Raw genomic sequence first — 12,179 nt, 5'->3', positions numbered from 1 at the left:
GTTTGTTAAATGTTATCTCATTATAATGTTATAATAAATATTTGAATAATGTTCTCAAAATATTTGCACAAAAACATTGATACATTTTACATGGAACTTTTCATTTTTGAAACGTTTTGGACATTCTAACTTTTTTAAATGTTACAACTTGTTTCAGAACGTTCAGAGAACATTCAAAAGTGACATTCCCACAATGTTTGAAGAATGATAAAATGGAATGTTCCCTTAACGTAACGTAACATAAAATGGACGTTTTAGACGTTCAGAGAACATTCAGAAATAATGTTTTCATAACTTAAAACATTCTTAAAATGTGTGTCTGATAGCTGGAACGGCGATTGTTGCCCAATATTGGCAAAAGTTTTGGGACGTCTTCCTTTACATGTACATGAACTTTCATGACATCCCATTCCTGATCCGAAGGGTTTAATATGGAGTTGGCCCACCCTTTACAGCTATAACAGCTTAAAATCTTCTGGGAAGGCTTTCCACAAGGTTTAGGAGTATGTTTATGGGAATTTTTAACCATTCTTCTGGAAGCGCATTTGTGAGGTCAGAAATTGATGTTAGACGAGAAGGCCTGGCCTAGTCTCCACTCTAATTCATCCCAAAGCTGTTCTATCGGGTTTAGGGTTAAGGTCAGGACTCCACACCAAACTCGCTCATCCATGTCTTTATGGACCTGCTTTGTGCACTGGTGCGCAGTCATGTTGGAACAGGAACATCCCCAAACTGTTCCCACAAAGTTGGGAGCATGAAATTATCCAAAATGTCTTGCAATGCTGAAGCATTAAGAGTTCCTTTCACTGAAACTAAGGGGCCAAGCCCAACCCCTGAAAAACAACCCCGCACCATAATCCCCCCTCCACCAAACTTTACACTTGGCACAATGCAGTCAGGCAAGTACCGTTCCCCTCGCAACCGCCAAACTCAGACTCGTCCATCGGATTGCCACACAGGGAAGCGTGATTCGTCACTCCAGAGAACACGTCTCCACTGCTCTAGAGTCCAGTGGCGGCTGCTTTACACCACTGCATCCCACGCTTTACACCACTGCATCCCACACTTTACACCACTGCATCCCACGCTTTACACCACTAAATCCCACGCTTTACACCACTGCACCCCACGCTTTACACCACTGAATCCCACGCTTTACACCACTGCATCCCACGCTTTACACCACTGCACCCCACGCTTTACACCACTGCATCCCACGCTTTACACCACTGCATCCCACACTTTACACCACTGCATCCCACGCTTTACACCACTAAATCCCACGCTTTACACCACTGCACCCCACGCTTTACACCACTGAATCCCACGCTTTACACCACTGCATCCCACACTTTACACCACTGCATCCCACGCTTTACACCACTACATCCCACGCTTTACACCACTGCACCCCACGCTTTACACCACTGCATCCCACGCTTTACACCACTGCATCCCACGCTTTACACCACTGCATCCCACGCTTTACACCACTGCATCCCACGCTTTACACCACTGCATTCCACACTTTAGACCACTGCATCCCACGCTTTACACCACTGCATCCCACGCTTTACACCACTGCATCCCACGCTTTACACCACTGCATCCCACGCTTTACACCACTGCATCCCACGCTTTACACCACTGCATCCCACACTTTACACCACTGCATCCCATGCTTTACACCACAGCATCCCACGCTTTACTCCACTGCATCCCACGCTTTACACCACTGCATCCCACGCTTTACAACACTGCATCCCTCGCTTTACACCACTGGATCCCACGCTTTACACCACCGGATCCCACGCTTTACACCACTGCATCCCACGTTTTACTCCACTGCATCCCACGCTTTACTCCACAGCATCCCACGCTTTACTACACAGCATCCCATGCTTTACATCACTGCATCCCACGCTTTACACCACTGCACCCCACGCTTTACACCACTGCATCCCACGCTTTACACCACTGCATCCCATGCTTTACACCACTGCATCCCATGCTTTACATCACTGCATCCCACGCTTTACACCGCTGCATCCCACGCTTTACACCACTGCATCCCACGCTTTACACCACTGCATCACACGCTTTACACCACTGCATCCCACGCTTTACATCACTGCATCCCACGCTTTACACCACTGCATCCCACGCTTTACACCACTGCATCCCACGCTTTACACCACTGCATCCCACGCTTTACACCACTGCATCCCATGCTTTACACCACTGCATCCCACGCTTTACACCGCTGCATCCCACGCTTTACACCGCTGCATCCCACGCTTTACACCACTGCATCCCACGCTTTACACCACTGCATCCCAAGCTTTACACCACTGCATCCCACGCTTTACACCACTGCATCCCACGCTTTACACCACTGCACCCCACGCTTTACACCACTGCACCCCACGCTTTACACCACTGCATCCCACGCTTTACTCCACTGCATCCCACGCTTTACACCACTGCATCCCACGCTTTACTCCACTGCATCCCACGCTTTACTCCACTGCATCCCACGCTTTACTCCACTGCATCCCACGCTGTACTCCACTGCATCCCACGCTTTACTCCACAGCATCCCACGCTTTACACCACTGCATCCCACGCTTTACACCACCGGATCCCACGCTTCACACCACTGCATCCCACGCTTTACTCCACTGCATCCCACGCTTTACTCCACTGCATCCCACGCTTTACACCACAGCATCCCACGCTTTACACCACTGCATCCCACGCTTTACACCACTGCATCCCACGCTTTACACCACCGGATCCCACGCTTTACACCACTGCATCCCACGCTTTACTCCACTGCATCCCACGCTTTACTCCACAGCATCCCACGCTTTACTCCACAGCATCCCACGCTTTACACCACTGCATCCCACGCTTTACTCCACTGCATCCCACGCTTTACTCCACTGCATCCCACGCTTTACTCCACTGCATCCCACGCTGTACTCCACTGCATCCCACGCTTTACTCCACAGCATCCCACGCTTTACACCACTGCATCCCACGCTTTACACCACCGGATCCCACGCTTCACACCACTGCATCCCACGCTTTACTCCACTGCATCCCACGCTTTACTCCACTGCATCCCACGCTTTACACCACAGCATCCCACGCTTTACACCACTGCATCCCACGCTTTACACCACTGCATCCCACGCTTTACACCACCGGATCCCACGCTTTACACCACTGCATCCCACGCTTTACTCCACTGCATCCCACGCTTTACTCCACAGCATCCCACGCTTTACTCCACAGCATCCCACGCTTTACACCACTGCATCCCATACTTTACATCACTGCATCCCACGCTTTACACCACTGCATCCCACGCTTTACTCCATAGCATCCCACGCTTTACACCACTGCATCCCACGTTTTTCTCCACAGCATCCCACGCTTTACACCACTGCATCCCAAGCTTTACACCACTGCATCCCACACTTTACACCACTGCATCCCATGCTTTACACCACTGCATCCCATACTTTACATCACTGCATCCCACGCTTTACACCACTGCATCCCACGCTTTACTCCACAGCATCCCACGCTTTACACCACTGCATCCCACGTTTTTCTCCACAGCATCCCACGCTTTACATCACTGCATCCCACGCTTTACACCACTGCATCCCACGCTTTACACCACTGCATCCCACGCTTTACATCACTGCATCCAACGCTTTACTCCACAGCATCCCACGCTTTACATCACTGCATCCCACGCTTTACACCACTGCATCCCACGCTTTACACCACTGCATCCCACGCTTTACACCACTGCACCCCACGCTTTACACCACTGCATCCCACGCTTTACACCACTGCACCCCACGCTTTACACCACTGCATCCCACGCTTTACACCACTGCATCCCTCGCTTTACACCACCGGATCCCACGCTTTACACCACCGGATCCCACGCTTTACACCACTGCATCCCACGTTTTACTCCACTGCATCCCACGCTTTACTCCACAGCATCCAACGCTTTACTACACAGCATCCCACGCTTTACATCACTGCATCCCAAGCTTTACACCACTGCACCCCACGCTTTACACCACTGCATCCCACGCTTTACACCACTGCATCCCATGCTTTACACCACTGCATCCCATGCTTTACATCACTGCATCCCATGCTTTACACCACTGTATCCCACGCTTTACACCACTGCATCCCACGCTTTACACCACTGCATCACACGCTTTACACCACTGCATCCCATGCTTTACATCACTGCATCCCACGCTTTACACCACTGCATCCCACGCTTTGCACCACTGCATCCCATGCTTTACACCACTGCACCCCACGCTTTACTCCACTGCATCCCACGCTTTACACCACTGCACCCCACGCTTTACACCACTGCATCCAACGCTTTACACCACTGCATCCCACGCTTTACACCACTGCATCCCACGCTTTACACCACTGCATCCAACGCTTTACACCACTGCACCCCACGCTTTACACCACTGCATCCCACGCTTTACACCACTGCATCCAACGCTTTACACCACTGCATCCCACGCTTTACACCACTACATCCCACGCTTTACACCACTGCATCCAACGCTTTACACCACTGCATCCCACGCTTTACACCACTGCATCCCCGCTTTACACCACTGCATCCCATGCTTTACACCACTGCACCCCACGCTTTACTCCACTGCATCCCACGCTTTACACCACTGCACCCCACGCTTTACTCCACAGCATCCCACGCTTTACACCACTGCATCCCACGCTTTACTCCACAGCATCCCACGCTTTACATCACTGCATCCCACGCTTTACACCACTGCATCCCACGCTTTACACCACTGCATCCCACGCTTTACACTAGGGCTGGGCGATAAAACGATAACGATAATTATCGCGATATATTTTTTCTCGATAAAACGATATCAAGAGGTCGATAAATGTTCGATAATGTGTATGCGCCAAAAGCGGAACGAAACTCATTTGAACCGCGCGCCACACGGACCGTTTATCAGCTCGGCTCAAAGTCCAAATGGCAGCGCGAGCTCACTAGAGCAGACGCGTTTACTCTGATCGTCTCGCTCACGAGATCCAGTGAGAAGCGCTAAAGTTCAGCGAAGAACACAAATGTCCAGTTTAAATCAGTTTAAAGGCAGATGAAACACCGCTGACAAACAGGAGAAACACTGCGCAGCGAAACAGTCAGAATCTGAATTGATACTGAATCCATTTAGCCTACCATGGATTTACTGTAACGTTAGCCTAGTAATATTAACTGCACCATGAAATGTGGGATATACTATTGTATAATATTATTAATGTAGACAATGTATTAAATGACTAATGGAATATAATTACAGTATTTAATAATGTATTTAACTGTTAAGTGGGTCGCACACCGGACGAGAAGCGCAGCGCCGCGTCGCGCCACGTCTAGGACAACTCCAGGTATCGCACACCGGACGCGCACATTCTAATCGCGCGAGCACAATTTTGAATCAACTCCTGGTAGAAGAGCTGCACGATGTGTGTTTTATCTTGATTCATTATTTATTTTTTTATGTTCATTGAATAATAGCTGATGTTTGAACGTTAATCAAGTAAAAGTGTCTATCACGTTGACTCTGTTATTTTGTTGTAACGTTATCCGTTGTCTAGGCAACTATGTCACATAATACAATAGTATTTATTTAGCTAGCGTTTAGCTAACCCGAGTGAAAACAGCACAGGGTGAAGCCATGTACATTAACGACGATTTGAGACAAATAAATGCAAATTTAATATAAAACTATGCAAATGGCGCTCTGTGGCGCGGCAGGGTTTTGAACCAGGTCCTGAGCCGTAGCTGGGCGCCGCGGACAGACGCCGAATGGCGCCGCCGGTGTGTGTACACTCATAGAGAATAATGTGTTCGAATTTTAAAGACCTGGCGCTGCGCGACGCGGCGCTGCGCTTCTCGTCCGGTGTGCGACCCCCTTTAGGCTACTGTTTTTCATACAAATACCATAGAAACCATAAAGTTACATTTTGCCATGATAGTGAGGTGCTATAGGCTGTACCTGCCTTTATCTGTGGTTATCATGATCTAAATGCATGATACTGGATGACCAATGGTTAATTTTAATAAAACTCAAACAGTCAGATTATTACATTTTACCAAATAAAAATGTGGTCCTTAAATTGAAAAAACAAACAAACAAACAGATGTTACTGTTTTTGTTAATGAACATAAATTTAACATAGTAGTATTAGCTTGAGTTAGGATGTAGATTTACTGTCAACTGACTGTCAAATATGCATTTCGAGACAAATCATGTAATTTGAATATTGCAGCCTGCACTCCAAACTGTGCTGAAGAAATATTTTTCTTTTCAGATATTTATTTTGTTAAGGAAAAATGACAAATGTTTGAATGTTCTACCTCAGATTTTTAAAACCACAACGCTCTGGTTTATACAACTTTCACTTAGGAGCAAAAATTTGCCTTTAAACTTGAAAGAAATAAAGATTTGACATTTATCGTGATAATTATCGATATCGACTGATATAAAAAAAAATATCGTGATAAATTTTTTTGGCCATATCGCCCAGCCCTACTTTACACCACTGCATCCCACGCTTTACACCACTGCACCCCACGCTTTACACCACTGCATCCCACGCTTTACACCACTGCACCCCACGCTTTACACCCCTGGATACCACGCTTTAGACCACTGCATCCCACGCTTTACACCCCCGGATCCCACGCTTTACACCACTGCATCCCACGCTCTACTCCACTGCATCCCACGCTTTACTCCACAGCATCCCACGCTTTACTCCACAGCATCCCACGCTTGCACCACTGCATCCCACGCTTTACACCACTGCATTCCACGCTTTACACCACGCTTTACACCACTGCATCCCATGCTTTACACCACTGCATCCCACGCTTTACACCACTGCACCCCACGCTTTACACCCCCGGATCCCACGCTTTACACCACTGCATCCCACGCTTTACTCCACTGCACCCCACGCTTTACTCCACAGCATCCCACGCTTTACACCTTTGCATCCCACGCTTTACACCACTGCATCCCACGCTTTACACCACTGCATCCCACGCTTTACACCACTGCATCCCACGCTTTACACCACTGCATCCGACGCTTTACACCACTGCATCCCACGCTTTACTCCACAGTATCCCACGTTTTACTCCACTGCATCCCACGCTTTACACCACTGCATCCCACGCTTTACACCACTGCATCCCACGCTTTACACCACTGCATCACACGCTTTACACCAGTGCATCCCATGCTTTACACCACTGCATCCCACGCTTTACACCACTGCATCCGACGCTTTACACCACTGCGTCCCACGCTTTACACCACTGCATCCCACGCTTTACACCACAGCATCCCACGCTTTACACCACTGCATCCCACGCTTTACACCACTGCATCCCACGCTTTACACCACTGCATCCGACGCTTTACACCACTGCATCCCACGCTTTACACCACTGCACCCCACGCTTTACTCCACTGCATCCCACGCTTTACTCCACAGCATCCCACGCTTTACACCACTGCATCCCACACTTTACACCACTGCATCCCACGCTTTACACCACTGCATCCCACGCTTTACACCACTGCATCCCACGCTTTACACCACTGCATCCCACGCTTTACACCACTGCATCAGACGCTTTACACCACTGCATCCCACGCTTTACACCACTGCACCCCACGCTTTACACCCCCGGATCCCACGCTTTACACCACTGCATCCCACGCTTTACACCACTGCACCCCACGCTTTACACCCCCGGATCCCACGCTTTACACCACTGCATCCCACGCTTTACTCCACTGCATCCCACGCTTTACACCACTGCACCCCACGCTTTACTCCACAGCATCCCACGCTTTACACCACTGCATCCCACGCTTTACTCCACAGCATCCCACGCTTTACACCACTGCATGCCACGCTTTACACCACAGCATCCCACGCTTTACACCACTGCATCCGATGCTTTACACCACTGCATCCCACGCTTTACACCACTGCATCCGACGCGTTACACCACTGCATCCCACGCTTTACACCTTACACCTCTGCATCCGACGCTTTACTCCACTGCATCCCACGCTTTACTCCACAGCATCCCACGCTTTACACCACTGCATCCCACGCTTTACACCACTGCATCCGACGCTTTACACCACTGCATCCGACGCTTTACACCACTGCATCCCACGCTTTACACCACTGCATCAGACGCTTTACACCACTGCATCCCACGCTTTACACCACTGCACCCCACGCTTTACACCCCCGGATCCCACGCTTTACACCACTGCATCCCACGCTTTACACCAGTGCACCCCACGCTTTACACCCCCGGATCCCACGCTTTACACCACTGCATCCCACGCTTTACTCCACTGCATCCCACGCTTTACACCACTGCATCAGACGCTTTACACCACTGCATCCCACGCTTTACACCACTGCACCCCACGCTTTACACCCCCGGATCCCACGCTTTACACCACTGCATCCCACGCTTTACACCACTGCACCCCACGCTTTACACCCCCGGATCCCACGCTTTACACCACTGCATCCCACGCTTTACTCCACTGCATCCCACGCTTTACACCACTGCACCCCACGCTTTACTCCACAGCATCCCACGCTTTACACCACTGCATCCCACGCTTTACTCCACAGCATCCCACGCTTTACACCACTGCATGCCACGCTTTACACCACAGCATCCCACGCTTTACACCACTGCATCCGATGCTTTACACCACTGCATCCCACGCTTTACACCACTGCATCCGACGCGTTACACCACTGCATCCCACGCTTTACACCTTACACCTCTGCATCCGACGCTTTACTCCACTGCATCCCACGCTTTACTCCACAGCATCCCACGCTTTACACCACTGCATCCCACGCTTTACACCACTGCATCCGACGCTTTACACCACTGCATCCGACGCTTTACACCACTGCATCCCACGCTTTACACCACTGCATCAGACGCTTTACACCACTGCATCCCACGCTTTACACCACTGCACCCCACGCTTTACACCCCCGGATCCCACGCTTTACACCACTGCATCCCACGCTTTACACCAGTGCACCCCACGCTTTACACCCCCGGATCCCACGCTTTACACCACTGCATCCCACGCTTTACTCCACTGCATCCCACGCTTTACACCACTGCACCCCACGCTTTACTCCACAGCATCCCACGCTTTACACCACTGCATCCCACGCTTTACTCCACAGCATCCCACGCTTTACATCACTGCATCCCACGCTTTACACCACTGCATCCCACGCTTTACACCACTGCATCCCACGCTTTACACCACTGCATCCCACGCTTTACATCACTGCATCCCACGCTTTACACCACTGCATCCCACGCTTTACACCACTGCACCCCACGCTTTACACCCCTGGATACCACGCTTTAGACCACTGCATCCCACGCTTTACACCACTGCATCCCACGCTTTACACCACTGCACCCCACTTTTTACCCCCCCGGATCCCACGCTTTACACCACTGCATCCCACGCTTTACACCCCTGGATACCACGCTTTAGACCACTGCATCCCACGCTTTACACCACTGCACCCCACGCTTTACACCCCTGGATACCACGCTTTAGACCACTGCATCCCACGCTTTACACCACTGCATCCCACGCTTTACACCACTGCACCCCACTTTTTACCCCCCCGGATCCCACGCTTTACACCACTGCATCCCACGCTTTACTCCACTGCATCCAACGCTTTACACCCCCGGATCCCACGCTTTACACCACTGCATCCCACGCTTTACACCACTGCATCCCACGCTTTACACCCCCGGATCCCACGCTTTACACCACTGCATCCCACGCTTTACTCCACTGCATCCCACGCTTTACACCCCTGGATACCACGCTTTAGACCCCCGGATCCCATGCTTTACACCACTGCATCCCACGCTTTACTCCACTGCATCCCACGCTTTACTCCACAGCATCCCACGCTTTACACCACTGCATCCCACGCTTTACTCCACTGCATCCCACGCTTTACATCACTGCATCCCACGCTTTACACCACTGCATCCCACGCTTTACACCACTGCACCCCACGCTTTACACCCCTGGATACCACGCTTTAGACCCCCGGATCCCACGCTTTACACCACTGCATCCCACGCTTTACACCACTGCATCCCACGCTTTACATCACTGCATCCCACGCTTTACACCACTGCATCCCACGCTTTACACCACTGCATCCCACGCTTTACACCACTGGATCCCACGCTTTACACCACTGCACCCCACGTTTTACTCCACTGCATCCCAGGCTTTACACCACTGCATCCCACGTTTCACTCCACTGCATCCCACGGTTTACACCACTGCATCCCACGTTTTACACCACTGCATCCCATGTTTTACACTACTGCATCCCACACTTTACACCACTGCATCCCACGTTTTACACCACTGCATCCGACGCTTTGCATTGCACTTGGTGATGTAAGGCTTGGTTGCAGCTGCTCGGCCATGGAAACCATTTCCATTATGCTCTCTATGTGCACTGTTCTTGAGCTATTCTGAAGGCCACAAGAAGTTTGGAGGTCTGTAGCTATTGACTCTGCAGAAAGTATCAAAGCATGCGCTGACCCCGCTCTGTGATTTTGATGGTGGTTGAGGAGATTCCCCCTTCCATGTGTAGTGCTTTGAGTGCCTAGAAAAGCGCTATATAAATGTAATGAATTATTATTATTTTATGTGGCTTACCACTTCGTGGCTGAGTTGCTTTTGCTCCCAATTGTTATAATTTGTTATAAGTTCCACTTTGTTATAATACCAATGACAGTTGACCGTGGAATATTTAGTAGTGAGGAAATTCCATGAATGGACTTATTGCACAGGTGGCAACCTATCATGGTACCACGCTTGATCTTCACTGAGCTTCTGAGAGCGACCCATTCTTTCACAGATGTGTGTAGAAGCGTCTGCATGCCTAATGCTTGATTTTATACAACTGTGGCCATGGACGTGATTGGAACACCAGAATTTTATTATTTGGAGAGGTGTCCCAATACTTTTGGCAATACAGTGCCAATACTCTCACATAATTCACGGTTATTTAAATATTGTTGATTTAATTACCTCGAACAAAACTAAAGATCATTAACAAGACCCAAAATTGCTGCGTTGATATCTAGAGGTTCAGAGGACAATAAGATCAAATGTGATGAGCCTTTAGCCCTGTTGTGCCCTAGAACTGTGTGTGTTCTCAATCACCTATAAAGATGAGCAAGATCCCCACTAACACCTGCAGACAGAGCGACAGGCTAATGAGCGTGACGAGGGACGTGTACAGGGAGTATTCGGGCCCCTGCTCCAGCACGGCCTTCAGCTGCGACGCGTTGGCCATCAGCAGGGCCACGTCCAGCATGCTCTCCGCTGCACTCTTCTTATTGGCATAATGGTTCATGTTTAGAGGGGCGGGCGACTGACCCAGACTGTGAGAAGCCTGGCGAGAGAAAGATGGAGAGAGAATAATATCAGTACACCTTAAAAGAGTAGTTCACTCCTGACCCCCATGTCATCCAAGCTATTCAGGTCTTTCTTTCTTCAGTTGAAAAGAAATTAAGGTTTTTGAGGAAAACACTCCAGGATTTGCATTACGTAATGACGTTGAAAGGTCATGCGTGACGTAGGTGAAAGTACCGACCTAGTGTTTACAAAAACTAAGTCAAACGCCATTTACAAAATAAATAAATAAACAAAAGGTAAAACAACGATGACGGACGATTTTGAAGTTGGAGGAGAAGTTTTGAGTTTTTTGCTCTACATTTTTTAACAGGAACACGCGTGACCTTTCAACCTGATTACGTAATGTGTGTCGCATCACAGCTAGTGCAAGACGAGCAGTTGTGGTTAAAAAGTATATAAATGTTTGTTGTTTTTTTTAGAAAAATAGTCAGATGGTTTGTCTAGATGAGACTCTTATTCCTCGGCTTGATCGTGTCGAGACTTTGAAGCTGCACTGAAACTCACATCTGGACCTTCGACCCGTTGGACCCC

General features: G+C 49.6%; 1 protein-coding gene across 1 annotated transcript in view; it reads right to left on the bottom strand.

Moving 5' to 3' along the window:
- Nucleotides 1-12,179, bottom strand: part of LOC130077372 (ninjurin-1-like) — a 33,257-nt gene that overhangs the window by 16,951 nt on the left and 4,127 nt on the right. The window contains exon 2 of the mRNA XM_056242597.1: nucleotides 11,394-11,625. Within this exon, the coding sequence (XP_056098572.1) occupies nucleotides 11,394-11,625 (232 nt within the window). The remainder of the gene's footprint in view (nucleotides 1-11,393; nucleotides 11,626-12,179) is intronic.

Source organism: Rhinichthys klamathensis, unplaced genomic scaffold (assembly GCF_029890125.1).
Source record: "Rhinichthys klamathensis goyatoka isolate OS25496 unplaced genomic scaffold, OSU_Roscu_1.1 h1tg000732l_1, whole genome shotgun sequence".
Lineage (NCBI taxonomy): Eukaryota > Metazoa > Chordata > Actinopteri > Cypriniformes > Leuciscidae > Rhinichthys > Rhinichthys klamathensis.
This window is presented reverse-complemented; position numbering and strand designations above follow the sequence as displayed.